Here is a 19,968-nt window from a genome sequence, read left to right as displayed (position 1 = left end):
TAAGAATTACCTGGACTATTTGTTATAATTCCAGATTCTAAAATACCCCCCCCCCCAGGCCCCCATAGTTGAGGGCATTTGAATATACTCCCAAGGTGGTTTGCAATAGTGTTGCTTTAGTGTTGAGATTTGGGAAGTTGATTTATGGTTTCTGTTTTAAGCACAGAAAAATTAGGGTTTATAGATCCTTTCTGTCCTTTGGAAATTTGTTCCTGTGTTCAAAGTTTATGTGACTTTCAGACTCATCACAGCATAATCTGTGCCCAAATATAAGGGTTTCTCACACCAACCAGTTCTCTAGAGGACATCAACTGAATATCCTATAATTCAGTTCAACACTGCAACCTGGAGTCGGTCTGATCCCAATGATTAAGAGCTTAGTCCCACAAGTCTACTACTTTCCGCTTCAGATGTCAGTCACAAGTCTGAGTCTCTGATACTTTTAACCAACTGGCTATTGGGTGTTTCACGTCCCCTCCTTGATTTCCATCATTTGATAGAGCAGTTCACAGAACTCAGGAAAGTATTTTTTTAAAATATATATATCTTTATTTTTTAGTTGTAGATGGACAATACCTTTATTTATTTATCTTTATGTGGTGCTGAGGCTCGAACCCAGTGCCTCATACATGCTAGGCAAGTACTCTACCACTGAGCCAGAGTCCCAGCCCAGGAAAGTACTTTTCTTATGCTTACCAGTTGATCATAAAGCATACTACAATGAATACAGCAGAACAGTCAAGATGAAGAGATGGGTAGGGGGGCTGAGGATATGGTTCAGTTCGTAGAGTGCTTGCCTTGCATGCACAAGGGCTGGGGTTCAATCCCTAGCACCACCAAACAAAGAAAAAAGAAGACACGGGTAGGACAAAGTATGTGGGAAGAGGCATAGAGCTTTGATGCCCTTTGGGTACCACTCCAGGCTCTCCTTAGTTATCTGAAAACTATCCCAATTTGTTCTATTTGGGTTTTTATAAAGATCTCATTAAGTTGGCGTAATTGCTTGAAATAGTAGCCTTGAATTATCAGCTCAAACTTCAGCCCCCTTCCCTCCTGGAAGGTCTGGTATCAGGTTGAAAGTTACCTCTAATCACCTGGTTGGTTCTCTGGCTACCAGTCATTTCATTATCCTACTAAATACGCTTACATTGGTCATTGCAAGGGGTGTAGGAGCTGTGTGTGAGGAAAATCCAGGTCAAAAATCAACCTATGGCTGGGTGCAGTGGCACACACCTTTAATCCCAGCAGCTCAGGAGTCTGAGACAGGAGGATCACGAGTTCAAAGCCAGCCTCATCAATGGCAAGGCACTAAGCAACTCAGTGAGACCCTGTCTCTAAATAAAATACAAAATAGGGCTGGGGATGTGGCTCAGTGATCTGAGTTTAGTTCCCAGCACACATACCCCACAATCACTCCAAAATCACCAGCCTACAGTTGACTTTCCAGCACTACATATCCACCAAATGCAGATAAAATGTATCTGGGGGCAGGGGCAGGAAATTGCCTGTACTGAACATGTGTAGACATTTTTCTTGTCATTATTCCCTAAACAATAATGTAATAACTATTTGCATTGTGTTAGAAATATCTAGACATGATCTAAAATATATGGTAGAGTGTATTAAGTTATATACAAATTCTACATCATTATTTTATATTTTATAAGGGACTTATGCATTGCAGATTTTGGTTCTGCAGCACTCCTAGAACTACTTTCCCATAGGTGCAGGACAGTGGTATATATTTATCAAAGCATAAGAAGAAAGTAGACCTGGGTTGATGGTACTGGCCCATAATCCCAGCAACTAGGAGGCTGAGACAGGAGAATTGCAAATTGAAAGCCACCCTCAGCAATTTAGAGAGACCCTGTCTCAAAATATAAAAAGGGTTGGGAGTGTGGGTCAGTTCCACTGGTTCAATTAAGTACCCCTGGGTTCAATTCCTGGAACCAAAAAAAAAAGAGTAGAGTATAGGTTCAGGTTCAGTATCCTTTCTTTGAAATGAACCAGAAGTGGTTCAGATTTCAGATGTTTTGGGATTCTAAAATCTTTGGATTGGAACCAAGTCTAAACATAATATTAATTTATGTTTCATATACAAATTATGCACATAGGGTAAATATAATTTTGTATGATGTTTTAAATGATCTTATGCATGAAACAAACTTTCATGTGCAATTTCCACTTGTGGCATGTTGGTGCTCAAAGTTTCAGATTTTGAAGCATTTCAAGTTTTGGATTAGGGATGTTCAATTTGTATATCTGAGGCATAAAAAATCATATGAAGAAAATGGAGTCTAAACTTGAGGATGACAAATATAATATGAGAAATGAATTGTAACCATACTGGAAACTAAAATAGAATCTGGGAGTAAGGACAAAGGATGTTTACTCCTACCCTTTATTTACAGCTTATCATTTGGAACTTTCTGTGTTAACAGTGTCTAGTTTATGCCTTTGACTTCATCCATCATTTCATCCTTTTTTTTTTTTTTTTTTGGTGGTTGGGAGGGAATAACCAGGGATTGAACTCAGGGGCACTCAACCACTGAGCCACATCCCCAGCCCTATTGTGTATTTTATTTGGAGATAGGGTCTCACTGAGTTGCTAAGGCCTTGCTTTTTCTGATGGTGGCTTTGAATTTGCCATCCTCCTGTCTCAGCCTCCTGAGCAGGGATTGCAGGCATGCGCCACCACACCCGGCTTCATCATTCTTTTTAAAATTATTATTATGCGGTGTCTTCATGTACCTGGTAGTTTCTTTTTTATCCACTTATGCCATTCATCGATGCTTAGTTTCTTCACTAGATTCTGATCGTCTTGATTAGCACCCGAGGACCAGATGGTAGTTGGTAGGGCATGTTTAGACAAGTGCATACTCCATTATTCTTTCAGTCTCTTAGAGCTGTCTCACATAAAGTAAGCAGTTTCAGAAGTTGAATGATGATGAACTGGTGGGCTGGAAGTATCTGGAACCCAAGCTTTTGTACCACTCGTTCTCCTGTTTCCCACTCTACCATTAGGGCTTCCCAGAGCTTTGCTGTGCCCTCTTTACAGGCTCTGGCATTATAATCTATGTAAGATACATTTTGCTCGGGAGTGGTGGTACATACCTGTGATCCTAGCAGCTTGGAAGGCTGAGACAGGAGGAGGATTGCAAGTTCAAGACCAGCCTCGGCAACTTAGTGAAAACTTGAGCAACTTAGTGAAACACTATCTCAAAATAAAAAACAAAAAGAGCTGGGGATGTAGCTCATTGGGTTAAGTCTCCAGTTTAAAAAAAAAAAAAAAGAGGGGCTGGGGATGTGGCTCAAGCGGTAACACGCTCACCTGGCATGCACGGGGCACTGGATTCGATCCTCAGCACCACATAAAAATAAAGATGTTGTGTCCACCGAAAACTGAAAAATATTAAAAAATTCTCTCTCTCTTAAAAAAAAAAAAAGGATATATTTCTGGTCCTAGACGAAAAAAATATATATAACTCATTTTAAAAATTCAGACAACCCCAAAAGTATGCAGTAAATTACTAAAAGGTCACCACTTAGAGATTAGTGTCCATTTCAATTCACTTTCTTCAGACTTGTTCAGAACTTCAACTGGTATTTATACATTTAATTGTTTAACACAGTTGATTCCTTTCTTCTATCAGTAATCATTGAGGATGGGTAACCACCATCACTACCACTAACAGACGCAGTTTGAGAGTCACCACTGTAGTGTGCCTTTCTTAAGGGAATGTGTCTTACTCATCAGGAGTGTTGTGGGTAGAAAAAGACCCACAATCCAAACTCTTCCTCCCCTCACCCCCCATTGCAGGTCTATATGCCCTCAAACATTTCTTGGTGTCTCCTAAAGTACTGTTGTTTTTTTTTCCTCCTCAAACATTTGGAGACGTCCCATTGCCTTCCACAGTAGTCCTTTGTTTTCAGTATAAACATACAATTAGCGGGGTGCAGGGTTTTCATAACTAGGTGTCAGCAGAATGCTCAATTATTTCCATTATGGTGGACTGTTGGGTGAGGACTAGAGGGGAGCTTTCTCTGCTAATGACAGATTTCTCTTCTGTATAGCTTCTGCGTCATGGTGTTGGTCTGTCCACCAGCTCTGATAGTGAAATGATAACCCAGTTACTGGCATATACCCCTCCTCAGGAACAAGATGACACCCCAGACTGGGTAGCAAGGTAACTGTAAATTTGGATTATTCTTGCAGCTTTGGTGATGCAAGCATTGCTTTCAGTGTTTATAACTGAAGTGATTCGTTTAGTCATTTAATTAATCCATTTCAGGATTAAAAACTTAATGAAGGAAGCACCCACAGCATACTCCCTACTTATAATGCACAGAGATGTTATTTACGCAGTTCGGGATCCTTATGGAAATCGTCCTCTATGCATTGGTCGACTTATTCCAGTTTCTGATATAAATGACAAAGGTAAGAGACTTCAGAAATAATTAAGTTCATAGCACTTTCCAAAGTCATTGCCCTACTGCTAGCGAGCCCTGAAATCTTTAGGTATAGGAAACTTATGAGTGAGAGGGATTTAGTTAAACAGAAAAATGGCTTTGTTAGTCTTTTGTTTGTTCGGTTGGTTTTGATGCTGGGATTGATCCCAGGGTGCTTAACCACTGAGGCATATCCCCAGCCCTTTTTATTTTTGAGAAAGGTCTTGCAAAATTGCTTGGGGCCTCACTAAGTTACTGATGCTGCTGTGATCTTCTTGCCTCAGCCTCCTGAGTAACTGGGATTATAGCATGCCCCAGGGTGTCCAGCTCGGTGTTGTGTGTTTTTAAAGTACTTTTCTTTGTCTACATCTGAGAATGAGTCACTTTTTTTTTTTTTTCTAAGAGCTTAATGGTTATACTTAGTAGTTAGGTTTATCCCAACAAACTGTACTTGTGTGGAAATCAATTTTAGTTCATGAGCCCCGCCTTTCCTTCCCATCTTCCCCTATTCCCCTTATTTTTCCTCTATTAGACTTCCTTTTTTTAAAAAAATTATTTTTTAGTTTTAGGTGGACACAATATCTCTATTTTATTTTTATGTGGTGCTGAGAATCAAACCCAGTGCCTCACGCATGCTAGGTGAGCGTGCTACCACTTGAGCCACATCCCCAGCCCTAGACTTCCTTTTGCTTGTCTTTTTTTTTTTTTTTTCTTTTAAGGATTCTTTAAAAAACAAAAAACTACCACTGAGTCACAACCCCAGACCTGCTTGTCTATTATTCTTTATTTCATTGGTTCTTTATGTAATCTTATCTCTTCATCCTCCTTTCCTTTATTTTACTCTAACTTCCACATGAGAGAAAACATTCAACCATTGAGTTTCTGAGTTTGGCTAATTTCACTTAGCATGATATTCTCCATTTCCATCCATTTACCATCAAATGCCATAATTTAAGAAAATGGGTTACTTTTAATGTATTAACAGACATTCTTATTTTTTTCTGTCTGAGCTACTCATTTGTAGTCTTTGTTTAGCTTTTAATTTCTACAGTATGATTTTAGTGATTTTCTTTTTGACTTTTCAGGTGTCTTGTTTAGTCATAAAAATAATGTTGGTAGGAGTCTTAGGACTATTATTTGTCTTTGGCTTAAGTTAGATGAAGATCCATGTGCTTTTTTAAAAATTTTTTTTTAAGTTATAGGTGGACACAAGCTTTATTTTGTACGTGGTGCCTGGGATTGAACCTAGTGCCTCACTCACGCAAGCTAGGCAAGCACTCTACCACTGAGCCACAACCCTGGCCAAATCTATGTGCTTTTAAAGTCATGAAAATCATCTCTTCTTTGAGCTTTTTTACTTTATCTATTTAGTGTTTAACTATTCTGTTGAAATAGCCTCTTTTAAAATTACTTAAATCCATTAACTGAGTTCTTTTTTGATTTATAGAAAAAAAAACATCAGAAACAGAAGGATGGGTTGTGTCTTCAGAATCTTGTAGCTTTTTATCTATTGGTGCAAGGTAAGTTTTACCCATTAGGCATTTTATCTTTTCCCACATTTATAAGACGTTCTTTAGTTGGGCATGGTGGCATGTTCCTGTGGCCCCAGCTACTTAAGAGGCTGAGGCAGGAGGAGCACTTCAGCCTGTGAGTTTGAGACCATCCTGGACAAGATAGTAAGATCCTGGCTCAAAAAGGGGGGGGATTTTTTTTTTCAATTAAAAAGAAAATTTTGTTTTGCTAATTACATTAAAGTTTTCTTTCTAACATATATAACAAAACATATACATTTTGTTATGTAGATTTGTGCTCAGCACTTATACTGACATGAATGTATACTTGTAATTTTATGAGCATCATCTTTCTTTTACACTATCATGAGACTCAGAAAGGAAGAATGTTCTTAACAAGAAATTATAATGGAAAAATTTAAAATCAGGATAAAAATACTTACCTTTTATTTCAAAAATTAATAAAATGTAGGACTCTCTTTATTTTTTTGATTTAATTGTTTTGGGGTGCTTCACCACTGAGCCAAATCCCTTATTTATTTATTTTTTAAAAATGTTTTTAGTTGTAGATGGACACAAGTGCTTTTGTATTTTTTTAATTTATGTATTTTCATATAGTGCTGAGAATTGAACCCGGTGCTTCATATGCTAGGCAAGCACTTTACCAGAGTTACAATCCCAGGCCCCCACACCCAGCCCTTATTTTTTATTTTCTGACAGGGTCTCACTGAGTTGCTTAAGGCTTCACTAAATTGCTGAGGCTGGCTTTGAACTTGTGATTGTCCTGCCTCAACCTCCTGAGTCAACTGGGATTACAGCTGTGCACCATCGTACCCAGCCAAGATTCTCATTTTTGAAATTTTAAATTAGGACATAGAGATAACAGACTTATAGACATATTAAAGGAATCACTTTTTTTCTAAAAGGGAGGGAACTATGTGTTTTTAAATTGATATTATCATCAGCCTTAAGGACTGATTTATTAAAAGTAGGTTTTTTTTAATTAATTTTTTTTTTAAACATTGTTTTCAAGATATTACCGTGAAATTTTGCCTGGGGAAATTGTGGAAATATCCAGACATAATGTCCGAACTCTTGATGTCATATCAAGGTCTGAAGGAAACCCAGTGGCTTTTTGTATCTTTGAATATGTTTATTTTGCAAGACCAGATAGTATGTTTGAAAGTAAGTAAATTTCATTTCTTTGATTGTTCCTGTAAATTTCTTATTTATCTCATTGAAACATAGCAGTTCTTGGCCCAAAAGTTTACCTTGCTTTTTGAAGGTACAGTTTTGGGTTTGTTGTTGTTGTTGTTTTAGTTGTAGATGGACACAATACATTTATTTTGTTTACTGGTTTTATGTGGTGCTGGGGATCGAACCCAGGGCCTCACATGTGCTAGGCAAGCGTTCTGCCACTGAGCTACTACCCCAGGCCCTGAAGATATAGTTTTATGTTTTGTATATATTAATGAATTCATAAGTCATTAGATTGCTCTTTCCCTTCCTTTCAACTTTAAGACATTAATTTTCTTATTAAAAATGATTATATGGGATGGGAGACATGGATCAAATATCAATCTTCTGCATGTGAAAAAAATAATGGTTATGATTTTCAAATCTATATTAAGGTCAAAATTTTTAAATACTACACAGTTGAACTCTTTTGGGGGGTGGGTGGGTATCATGGGATGAACTCAGGAACACTTGACCTTGACCCTGAGTATTTAGAGACAGGGTCTCACTGAGTTGCTTAGAGCCTCACTGTTGCTGAGGCTGGCTTTGAACCCAGGATCCTCCTGTCTCAGCCCCCCCCCCCCCCCAGCTGCATAGTTGAACTTTGAACTCCCCAATTTGAGTATTTTCACTTTATTGTTTTTGTATATATTGCTTTTTTTTTTTGGTACTGGGGTTTGAACCCAGAGCCTTGAGCATTCTAAGCATGTTTGCTTTTTTTTTTTTTTTATACTTAATTGATGATATTCTAATGCTGTCTTTTTAGAATAACAATATTATATTAAGTAAAAATAACTTGTTTCCTTTTCCAAACATACCAGACCAAATGGTTTATACGGTAAGATACCGTTGTGGTCAACAGCTGGCAATTGAAGCACCTGTGGATGCAGATTTGGTTAGCACTGTTCCGGAATCTGCTACACCTGCTGCTCTTGGTTACGCAGGAAAGGTATTTCTCTTAATTACTTGGCATTGAATTGCATTCTTAGCAGTGGAATAAGAAATTCTAGCCTATAAAGGGAAACTCAACAACTTACTAGAAAGAAAAGGAAAGGTTTGGGAGTTTATTTGGATTCTTTAGAAGAATTATTATTTTCTAGGGTTTGTGAAGATCACCAAAAGCACCCAAAAACTTGTGTGTGTGTGTGTGTGGGGGGGAGGTGTGGGGAGAGAGAGAGACAGACCTTTTCATTTTTTATTTTGAGACAGGGTCTTGCTAAGTTGCCAAGGTTGGTCTCGAACTTGTTTTCCTCCTGCCTCAGCCTCTCAGGTTGTTGGGATTACAGGTGTGTGCTACCATGCCTAGTGGCCCTGTTCATTTTTTTTTTTTTTAAGATAGTAGTTACGAGGGCTGGGGATGTGGCTCAAGCGGTAGCGCGCTCGCCTGGCATGCGTGCGGCCCGGGTTCGATCCTCAGCACCACATACAAACAAAGATGTTGTGTCTGCCGAGAACTAAAAAATAAATAAATAAATAAATAAATAAGATAGTAGTTACGTGAATATATAGAGAATTTAGTGGTAATGCAGGTTGAGCATCTCTAATCCAAAAATCCCAAATGTTGAGTACCAATAGGATACCACAAGTGGAAAATTTCAAACCTGAGCTCATATGACAGGTCATAGTCAAAACATAGGCACACTAAGAATATTGTATCTAATTGCCATCAAGATGTACGTGAGGCCAGGTGCAGTGGTACACACCTGTAATTCCAGTGGCTCAGGAGACTGAGGCAGGAGGATTGCAAATTCAAAGGCAGCCTTAGCAAAAATGAGGCGCTAAGCAACTCAGTGAGACCCTGTCTCTAAATAAAATACAGAATAGGGCTGGGGATGTGGCTCAGTGGTTGAGTGCCCCTGAGTTCAATTCTGGTCCCTCGTTTCAAAAAAAAAAGATGTACATGAAACATAAATGAATTTCATGCTTAGACTTTGTTTGCATCCCCAAAATATCTCATTGTATATGCAGATATTCTAAATCTGAAATTTGAAACCCTCTTGACAACATTTAAAATAAAGAATACTGGATGTGTATTTGCATATGAAAACCTCCTCCTTGAAATTCCCTCATTAGCCACTAATGTATCCATTCCTTACTAAGTCTGGATTATAAAACTGTTTATATTCACTTTGTGGAATGTTCCTAGTGCTCTGCTTAATTTCATTTTTTCATACCAGGTAATTGTATAGTTATAGTGAATGATCCTAGAGCGTAACACCTAATATTAACTATCTTGGATAGTGTTAGTAGTTTCCCATTGTTATGATGAAATATACCCGAGTCTGGGAATCTTTCTAAAAAAGAAATGTTTGTCCAGCTCAATTCTGGACCTTCAAGGGAAAGGTGCTAGTCTTTGCTTATTTCTGTTGAGTGCCTCATGCCAGATAAAACCACAATGTCAAGAGCCAAACTAGAAACCAGAGAACAATTCAGAAGTCAGACTCAGTTTTTATAAGAACTCTCTAGCAAGGCCAATTTAAGACCCTGAAGGACCCTTGAGAACTATCTCAGTCCTTTCTGAGGACTGCCCCCACCCTGTCACACTCCACCTCCTAAGTAAGAGGTAAGTAATATTAAAATGTCCCAAAGCAACATACCTAAGGGCCTCCTTTAGACCTGCCCATTAATCCACCTCAGTGCCACACAGAGGACCATGCCACCAACACACGAACCTTTAGGGGACAAACTGTAGTAGATAGTTTAATTAGCTTCTGAAAGAAACAATATGCATATATTTCAGAAAAGATTACCTTGAGAAATGGATGAATAATTTCCTGTCCCTAAAGAGCATCTCCTTAGCCTACTGTTTATTCTTATGCCAATAATTTTTAAATGTGTAAAGTTTTCTGACAGTGATTTATTCTTTTTTATGTCTTCATATGCCTAGTGTTCTCTTCCAAGAGAAATAGAGGAATAACCATGTTTTAAGAGAGCAGAATTTCTTGCCTCACATGCACAAGGCCCTAGGTTCAATCCCCAGCACCACAGCACCACACACACCAAAAAAGAGAGCAGCATTAGCCAGGTGCAAGGGTACTTACCTGTAAGCCCAGCTACTCAGGAAACTGAGGAAGGAGAATTGGAAATTTCAGGCAGCCTTGGCAACCTTGGAAGACCCCATCTCAAAAAATAAAATCAAAAGGGTCATAAATAAAGAGGGAGGAATTAAAAATTCTAGTAAAATGAATTGTTTTTCTACAAACTATTTTCTTTCAACAGGGCTTTCCCTTCTTTTTTCCTATCCACAGTTTAAATAGTGAAATAAAATTATATTCTGGTAATGGAAAGTTTGTAGCAACCACCAAATTGTCACGTTTTACATACATATTATAATGCTAGCATAATCCAAAGAGAAAAGGAGCGTGGAGTAGAGTGTGTATTGCTGCTCATTATCTATTCATGTCTCCCCTTTCAGTGTGGACTTCCCTATGTGGAGGTACTGTGTAAAAACCGGTATGTTGGAAGAACTTTCATTCAGCCAAACATGAGGTTAAGACAACTTGGTGTTGCCAAAAAATTTGGAGTGTTGTCGGACAACTTTAAAGGCAAAAGAATTGTTCTTATAGATGATTCTATTGTGAGAGGCAATACCATCTCACCTATAATAAAATTGCTCAAAGAATCGGGTGCAAAAGAGGTAAGTAATATTAAAATGTCCCAAAGCAACAATACAATACTGTCAATAAAAATTGAAATTCATTATCATGAATCAAAATGGATAGGTCATTAAGGTAAGTTAGCTTGTCATATCAGATTGTTTTACAAATAACTGTGGCAATTTGGAGAAATGTAATAGCCACTCTTATACTGTATACTAAGTTTTTGAAAGACCAAAAAGCTAAATATAAAAGCTTAAGAATAATTTTGGAAAGTTAATTAGAAGACCAACTTTAAAAATCAAAATAATAGAATGCTTTTTAAATCTGTACAATTTTGATTACTTTCTCCATTTGAAGACAAAATCATTCCAGTGTAATAAATTTAACTCTTTTATTTGTATCACATCATCTCCTAGAAAAAAAAAAATTCTTTAAAGCTTTTAATTTTCTTAGTTAACAAATAAACATGTATTTATTTATGGATATAACATCCTTTGATGCATTTTTCAGCATACAGGCCTACCTCACTTTATTGCACTTTTCTTTATTGAACTCCACACATACTATGATTTTTGCAAATTGCTTTTCAGCAATCCTGTATTGAGCAGGTTTGCTACTGCCATTCTTCCAGCAGTATGTGCTCGCTTTAAGTCTCCATATAATAAAGAAGTAAAAGGACTGGGGATGTAGCTCAGTGTAAAGGGCCTCTGGTTTCAATCCCCAGTACCTTCTTTAAAAAAAAAAAAAAAAGAAAGAAAGAAAGAAAAGAACATTATGGGCATTCTCATGATATTTAAGATTTTTTGTTGTTGTATCTGTTACGGTGATAGGTAATCAGTAATCTTTGATGTTACTATTGTAATCATTTTAGGGTGCCACAAACTGTCCTGACAAGATGGCAAACTTGATTGATGTGTGTATTCTGATGACTCCATTGACCACCCATTTCCCTGTCTCCCTTTCCTTTGGCCTGTGTGTTCCCTGAGACAGCAATATTGAAATTAGACTAGTGTATTACCCTACTATGACCTTTAAGTGTAAAGAGAAAGGAAAAACAAATATCTCTCACTTTAAATTAAATACCAGTGAGGAAGGCATGTGGAAAGCTGAGAAAGGCTGAAAGCTACATCTCTTGTGCAGTTTACCCACGTTGTAACTGCAAAGGAAAAGTTCTTGAAGGAAACAAAGTGTATCTCTATGAACCCACAAATGGTAAGAAAGCAAAACAGCCTATTGGGATATGGAAAAAGTTTTAATGGTCTGGAGAGATCAAACCATCCACAACATTCCTTATAGCTGATCCAGATTAAGGTCCTAACTCTCTTCAGTTCTAGTTCACTGTTAATACCCACTGCTGGGTAAAGAAGATGTCTTTCAAAATATTATTGTTCAGGGCTGTGATTGTAGCTCAGTGGTAGAGCGCTTGCCTAGCACACGTAAGGGACTGAGTTCGATCCTCAGTACCACATACAAAAGGTAAATAAAATATGGTTATTAAAAAAATTTAAAAACATTATTGTTTATAGATAATGTATCTGGCTACCTAGGAACTGTGACAGAGTTGTATGAGATTTTTGTTGTTTTTATTCTTGCTTGTCCAACAACCATTCTGTAATCTCTGGAACAAACAGTGATCTTGACTTTCAGGTCTTATTAGTTAAGAAATGCATTTTGTTAAGGCTATCCCTGCCATATAAACAATGATTTCTTGATGGATCATGACAAAGTAAATTGAGAATGTTGTGGAAAGGATTCACCATTCTAGATGCCATTAAGAACATTTGTTATATAAGGGAGGAGGTCAGAATATCAACATTAATTGATATTTTGGAAGAAGTTGATTCCACCCCTTATGGGAGGGTTGAGGGGTGCAAGATTTTAAAAGAGGAAGTAACTTGATTTGTTAGAAGTAGCTAGAGAACTAGAATTGGATGTATGGAGCATGAAGGTATGACTGAATTGTTGCAATCTCATGGAAGAACTATAATGACAGTGAGTTGCTTCTCTCCCCATCTCTACCCACAAAATGGAGAGTGAACCCAGGGGCACTCTGGCACTGAGCTACATCCCCAGTCCAAAACAAAGTATTTAAGATATTTCAGAAACTTAGTTGACAAAGCAGCAGCAGGATTTCAGGGAACTAACTCCAATTTCTAAAAAGTCTTATTGTGGGTAATGTGCTACCAAAACAGCATCACATGCCACAGAGAAATCTTTCCTGAGAGGAAGTCAATGTAGCAAATTTCATTGTTGCCTGATTTTAAGAAATTGTCACAGCCACTTCAGCAGTCACCACCATAGTCATCCTGAAGGCAAGATCTTTGCAAAAAGATTACAGCTTGTTGAAGGCTCAGATTACTATTAGTACTTTTTAGCAATGAAATTTTTTTGTTGTTGTTATACAGGGGCTTGAACCCAGGGGTGCTTGCCTACTGAGCCACATCCCCAGCCCACAGTGGCTTTTAAGTAGTTATTGATGAACGTTCATTTATTTGTTTTTTTTTTTTTTTTTGCTTATATGCAATGCTAAGAATCCAACCCAGTGCCTCACATGCTAGGCCAGCACTCTGCCACTGAGATACAACCCTAGCCCCTGAGCCCTTTTTGTATTTTATTTAGAGACAGGATTGTGCTGAGTTGCTTAGGGCCTTGCTAGGTTACTGACACTGGCTTTGAACTTCCAATTCCCCTGCCTCACCCTCCTGAGCCACTGGGATTACAGGCATGTGTCACCACACCCAGCTAATAAAGTATTTCCCTTTTTTTTAATTGTAGATGTACACAATGCCTTTATTATTTTTTGTGGTGCTGAGGATTGAACCTAGTGCTTCTTATGTGAGGGAAGAGCTCTACCACTGAGCTACAACCCTAGTCCCAGTTTTTTTTTTTTTTTTTTTTTTGTGGTGCTTGTGATTGAACCCAGGGTCTTATGCATGTGAGGAAAGAACTCTACCAACTGAGATATATCCCCAGTCTCCCCAGTATTTCTTTTTATAAATATTTTTTCAGTTGTAGACAGACGTAATACCTTTATATTTTTTTTTATGTGGTTTTCAGGATTGAACCCAGTGCCTCACACATGCAAGACAAATGCTCTTCCATTTGAGCTACAAACCCAGCTCCCCCGCCCCCCAGTATTTCTTAATTAACATGTATATTGTTTTTTTTAGACATTGATATTGCACACCTAAAAGATGCAACTCAATGGTAGACCACTTGACTAGCATGTGTGTTGCCCTGGATTCTATACCCAGCACTGAAAAAAAAAAAAAAATAGACTCTAAAATAGACTCTAATATAATAAAGATAACGTACAGGATCTAAGAGACAAAAAGAAAATTGTGTGACTAATTTTTTTCTCTATTCACTTTATTGTGATCCAGAAACAAGTTGTAATATCTCCAAGGTATGCCTATATTGTTTTTAAATTTCAAAGCTTATTCTAACCTTAAATATTTTAGTTGATCAGATTATATGAGTGAGATTTGTTTATAACAAAGAGTAGAGCAAAGCTAAAAATAAAATGTAGGAAAAAATGGGATGGAAATTAATAAAACCCTATTTAGAATGTTTCAAAGATAATTATGATTATGATTTTTCAGCCTTTATGACTGGTAATAATTATGATATTCTTCAAAGTTCTAGGAAAATTATGTAGTACAAGCAAAGGTATAAAGTAAATACAAGTCTGTTACAGTAATAAAAAAGAATAGACCAAAAAAAAAAAAAATCTGGAAATGGCTCAAGTATCTGCCAGTAGGAGAATAGTAAAGTGATCAGGGTGATGACATATGCAGCCATTAAAACTATGTGAAGAGTGGGGCTGGGAAATAGCTCAGATGGTAGATTGCTTGCCTTGCATGTACAAGGCCCTGGGTTCAATCCCCAGTGCCACCAAAAAAAAAAAAAAAAAAAAAAAACCAACTATGTGAAGATCTGGGTTCAGTGATGCACACCTGTAATCCCAGCTACTCAGGCGGCTAAGGAAAGAGGATCACAAATCTAGGCCAGCCTGGGCAGCTTTCTGAGTCCCCCTGTCTCAAAATAAAAAAAACAAAAAGAGTTGGGGATGTAGCTTAGTGGTGTAGCACCTGATTCAATTCCCTATACTAAAATCCAAAAAAATAAAATTAAGAAAAAGAAAGTTTTTGGCAGGCATGGTGGTGCACGCAGCTTGGGAGGCTGAGGCAGAAAGATCACAAATTCAAAGCAGATTCAGTAAAAGCGAGGCACTAAACAACTCAGTGAGACCTTGTCTCTAAATAAAATACAAAATAGGGCTGGGGATGTGGCTCAGTGATTGAGTGTTCCTGAGTTAATCCCCAGTACCAAGAAAAAAGAAAGTTTTAACGAAAAAAGGGGACACTGAATATGGCTACATAAATAGACCTAACAAAAGGCAAAAAAATAATAGACAGAATTAGCTCTGTTCCATAGTAAGGGCTTTGTTATTATCTGGTAGATCATATCTTTCTTTTTAATATTTTAAGAGGTAGGCAAAAGTACTATTCAGGTATTAAAAGGAAAATAACAGTAGTTCTAGAAAAATAGTCATTAAATGAGAAGTCAGAGATCTGAAAAAGGATTCCTTATTAATCAGTGGCATGAGAAAAAATATATTCAATGAAACAAATTTTATAGTTTTCCTTATTACCATGTCATTACTACATGTGTTAGAAAACAACTTTATTTTGGATTTGATTAGTGAGAGAAATTTGTGTAGTTATTCTAACTTTGGGTATATGAAATGCTTTCTTTCCAAGGTACACATTCGAGTAGCTTCCCCACCAATTAGATACCCATGCTTCATGGGAATCAACATTCCCACAAAAGAAGAGCTTATTGCCAATAAACCAGAATTTGATCGTCTTGCAGAATATTTAGGTAGGTATTAAAATTTCTGTAGACTTTGTTTATGAAAAGAGAACCCAAAACTTGTTGGGTTTTATACATTTAATGAAAATTAAGTTGAATATGTTGGTAACATTTAACATCAGTGTTCAATATGTTAAGAACAGTGATTATATCATACATGTTAAACAGATAGTGAATGCTGTTTTGAACAGTGAGAGTGGTGGGCTTTGTAGACCCCATGGTAAATGCTTTTGGAGAAGTAGGCCAAGGTGAGGCCAGGGAAGGAAGAATGGGTTTGTAGGTAGAAGGAATAGCAATCATATTAGCCAGAGACTCCCAAAGTTCAGATACCAAGAAAAATGAGAGAAAACTATAATCATCAGATCTGATCCCAAGGTCAAATCACAAGGAAAAGAAGAATTTTATTGTGTATTTTAACAGAATAATTTGGATGTGGATACAAATCAAAAAGTAAAAAGCTACTATGTAAGCTTATTTTTAATAATGAGATAAGGAGACATGGAAATCTATTGTCCTCCATTAGACATGTTTCTTTCAAAATCAGGAGATATCATTTTAGTTCCATATGATGTCCAGTCATTGTACCTTGGTACCTCATACTAGTTATGGCAGGCATTTCATTGGGCTGGTCCCGCCTTTGCCTTATGGGTTAAATATTTTAAATATTATCCTGATGGATACCATATTGTGACCACTCTCTTTGCCAGAAACTATACTGCATGTGGTATCTGTATTATAAATTACAGTTAAGTGATGTTTGGGTGTTTGTTTCACCCATCTTGTAGATTAAAAATAAAAGATGAATGACTTTTGAACTTTAATTTGAGGCCAAACAAGGATGTGTTCACTTCCTAGCTCTGGAGGGCCTGGCGTGGGGTGGGGGGGGCTCCAGAAATTATTGAAATTATTCCTCAAGCCTTCTAGTCCTGAAGTATTCCTGCTGTTTTAAATTGTTATCCTCTAGTTCCTATGGAAATTATAAAAATAAATGATCTGTATTTTGAATTCTTTTCCCCCTTTCTTTTCAAGAAAGGAAAATTTTTAAGCCTGGCTTAAATTGTGCTGTTTATAACTATCCTCTGTTGAAATATTTCCTCCTTTTTAAAGAGAGTCTCATGACCTTTTCATTTTTCCCTCTTTCCTCCTATAGGAGCAAACAGTGTTGTATATCTGTCAGTAGAAGGACTCGTTTCATCTGTACAAGAAGGAATAAAATTTAAAAAACAGAAAGAGAAAAAGAATGATATTATGATTCAAGAAAATGGAAATGGTTTGGAATGTTTTGAAAAGGATGGTCATTGTACAGCTTGTCTCACTGGAAAATACCCCGTGGAACTGGAATGGTAGCGGGAAGGGGCAGATATGTTGCTGAAAATTGGTCAAGGAGTGAAGTGGTTACACCTTACTGTTTTTCTCAGTTGGTAAAATATATAATGCCACATGCTTGTGTTTTCCTTTATATGTTTTGAGAGTTTTTTTTTTTTTTTCCTGTAAAGGGTACCAAAGTGCTATAATTGAACCTTGCTAATTGCATATTGTACAACATGTGGTATTCTTTTCTAAAAGGCATTGGCTAGCCTTTTCTACCTGCAGTGAAGGCAGGTGGTAAGTGGCATTCGCCAAGTCCATGCTTCAAGGGTTAGTGAGAGGTTAAACTAAGATAGGAGCTGTGATTCGAGCAGGACAAGTGAGTTAATAACATTTCATACCAAGTTTGAATCCATCATACCCCATAGTTGTCTAGCCTCTACAGTTCTGGCTGTAGTTACAACCTTGGCTTCTCTAACTTTAGACAACTCTTTGGGAAAAAAATAAATAAAAACAGTATCCCCTCCTATACAAAGAGGTACTTATAATTATTAAGAGTTGATAGGAATATGAATAAGTGTCAAGACTTCTGGTGCGTAGAGCCATCAGTTCACTCCTAAATTTTAAGATAGTTCACAATCATTAGCTTTTGAAAAGCGAATGGTTATTAACCTTTTTAAAATTAGTTTGCAACTGAGATTTCATTATGATGGAGGGAGATATATGAGTTGGCAGATCCTTGCCATCTCTCTGAGATCCCTCAAGAATGTTTGTAAAAATGTGTGGGAAAAAATTCTACATTTGACTAGAAAATATTATCCATAATATTTAGTGCCCTAACAATATAATCCCAGCAAGTAACTTAGTACATTTTGAAAAAAAAAACAATAATTTTTAAAAGTTCACTGAACTTGGCGGAGAGGGATACTAGGGATTGAACCCAGGAGCACTTAACCACTGAGCCACAACCCCAGCCTTTTTATTTTCTATTTTATATTTCTATTTTGAGGCAGGGTGTCAAAGAGTTGATTAGGGCCTCTCTGAATTGCTAAGCCTGGCCTTGAACTTCCGATCCTCCTATCTCAGCTTTCCAAGCCGCTGGGATTACAGGCATATATATGTATCCATATACATATGATGAATTAAGTGATCAAATAGAAACATAGTAGGGGCCAATTTTGTTTAATGATGAAAGAGAAGATTACTTTTTTGGATTTAGAATACCCATACGCAAGCATCAACTTACAGTTACTTTTTTCTACTTTGTTTTTTTCTTATAACTCATATTTAGAAGATTGAGATGATTTGCTTGCCAACTCCTGTTTATATAAGATTTTTAAAACATAAACAAGTTTCTGTGTTACCATCATTTGGTGTATATAGTGTCCAAATCCATTTAGAAATTTAATATTTATTAATAACTAAAATTGTTTGTCTGCCCTTGCTCTATAGTCCCATGTGTTTTATTATGTCAGGTCGAGATAAAATGTTGTAGAACTTTAATATGTTGGTAGCACCTGAACCCTGTGACAGTGACACAGGCAAACTGGCATTTCAAAGCCCTGGGACCATTCCAGCACGTGTAGCCTCTTGTCTTAAATGCATTCCCCATGGAAGCATGGAGGAGGTGAGACCTGTGGGTCACTTTTGAAATGGCCTTACTTAAATTTGATTTTCAAAAATAAGAAGACTCAGGGAAAGTATTAAACCAAAATCTCTGATTGACTTTGTTTTCCATAGTTTTTAAATTTTGTTTTATTGAAATGCTTTTATAAAGGAAAACAATACTGTGACCATTTGGTGTTTCTACAGTTTTTTTAGAGCTTTATTGTTATACATAGTAGTATTTGGGTTCATGCTAACAAACTCATGTGCATGGAAATCAATTTTAATTCATGATCCCCCCCTTTTCCCTCCCCCTTACAAATTTCTTGATATTTCTCCATCATGGCTTTTTATTTTACAAGTTCTGAAGTTTGAATTAAATCACATTTTTTTTTTCTTTATACCAACTTGGTTTCAAGTGTTATTTAACTACTTTGAATTTATATAAGTAAACTGCAGAGAAGATAATGTGTTTCCCCAGGATCTACATTGTGAACTCAAATAAGCCTACTTTTTTGTGACTTCTTGGTGACAAATATATGTAATAAGGATGTTTACATATGTGTGTGCATGTGTGTGCTTTTTAAAAATAGTGATATTTAGTTAATGAGTGATGAAAAAACCATGAAGACAACCTCCTGGCTCCATACTTGGCACCAGCTGTTAAGATGTTATTTCTCTGATCCAGGCATTTCAATAAATAGGCCATCTCTTATGAACTAGATCAAACTTCTGGCAGAGTAGGAAAGGGAAATAATTAGAAATGCAATATTAATTAAGCACTATTGTATGGCAGGTTCTTTGGAAACACTAGGGAGATGAGAGGGCTTAGATTCTCTGTGTATAAGTGTTAGGCAAGTAATTTTATAATTAAGGCAATAAATACATAATATATCGTACATCCAGACAGTGGAATACTATATAGTGCTAAAAAGACATGAGCTATCTAAAAATGAAATTACATGGAAGAAACTTAAATGCATATTAGAAAGTCAAAGAAGCTAGTCTGAAAATGCTACATACTCCATGATTCTGACTATATAATATTTAAGAAAAAGCAAAACTAGGGAGACAATAAAAATAAGTGGTTGCTGTAGGTTAGTGGAGAAGGGAGGATGAGTAGGTGGAAGAAGAGGGTATTGAAACCGTACTGTGCATGATACTATAATATATTTTAGCAAATGTGTCACACTAGTAAGGGATATTGATAATGGGGAGGGTTATATGGGGGCAGAGAGCACAGAAAATTCTGCTATGAAACTACTGCTATAAACTATTATAAAAAAAAAAAGATCTATTTTTAAGACACCAGTGCCCCACCTCATAAATAATAACAGGGCTGGGGTTGTGGCTCAGTGGTAGAGTGATTGCCTCACATGTGTGAG

General features: G+C 36.9%; 1 protein-coding gene across 1 annotated transcript in view; it reads left to right on the top strand.

Annotated features, from left to right (window-relative positions):
- Ppat (phosphoribosyl pyrophosphate amidotransferase) overlaps positions 1-19,140 on the top strand; it is a 42,791-nt gene extending 23,651 nt beyond the window's left edge. Inside the window, exons 4-11 of the mRNA XM_027938076.3 lie at positions 4,075-4,187; positions 4,293-4,438; positions 5,897-5,969; positions 6,994-7,145; positions 8,018-8,145; positions 10,612-10,833; positions 15,559-15,679; positions 16,821-19,140. Coding sequence (XP_027793877.1) covers positions 4,075-4,187; positions 4,293-4,438; positions 5,897-5,969; positions 6,994-7,145; positions 8,018-8,145; positions 10,612-10,833; positions 15,559-15,679; positions 16,821-17,017 — 1,152 coding nt within the window. The 3' untranslated portion in view covers positions 17,018-19,140. The remainder of the gene's footprint in view (positions 1-4,074; positions 4,188-4,292; positions 4,439-5,896; positions 5,970-6,993; positions 7,146-8,017; positions 8,146-10,611; positions 10,834-15,558; positions 15,680-16,820) is intronic.
- The last annotated feature ends 828 nt before the right edge of the window (positions 19,141-19,968 follow it).

The sequence above is a fragment of the Marmota flaviventris genome, chromosome 7 (genome assembly GCF_047511675.1).
Source record: "Marmota flaviventris isolate mMarFla1 chromosome 7, mMarFla1.hap1, whole genome shotgun sequence".
NCBI classification, from domain to species: domain Eukaryota; kingdom Metazoa; phylum Chordata; class Mammalia; order Rodentia; family Sciuridae; genus Marmota; species Marmota flaviventris.
This window is presented reverse-complemented; position numbering and strand designations above follow the sequence as displayed.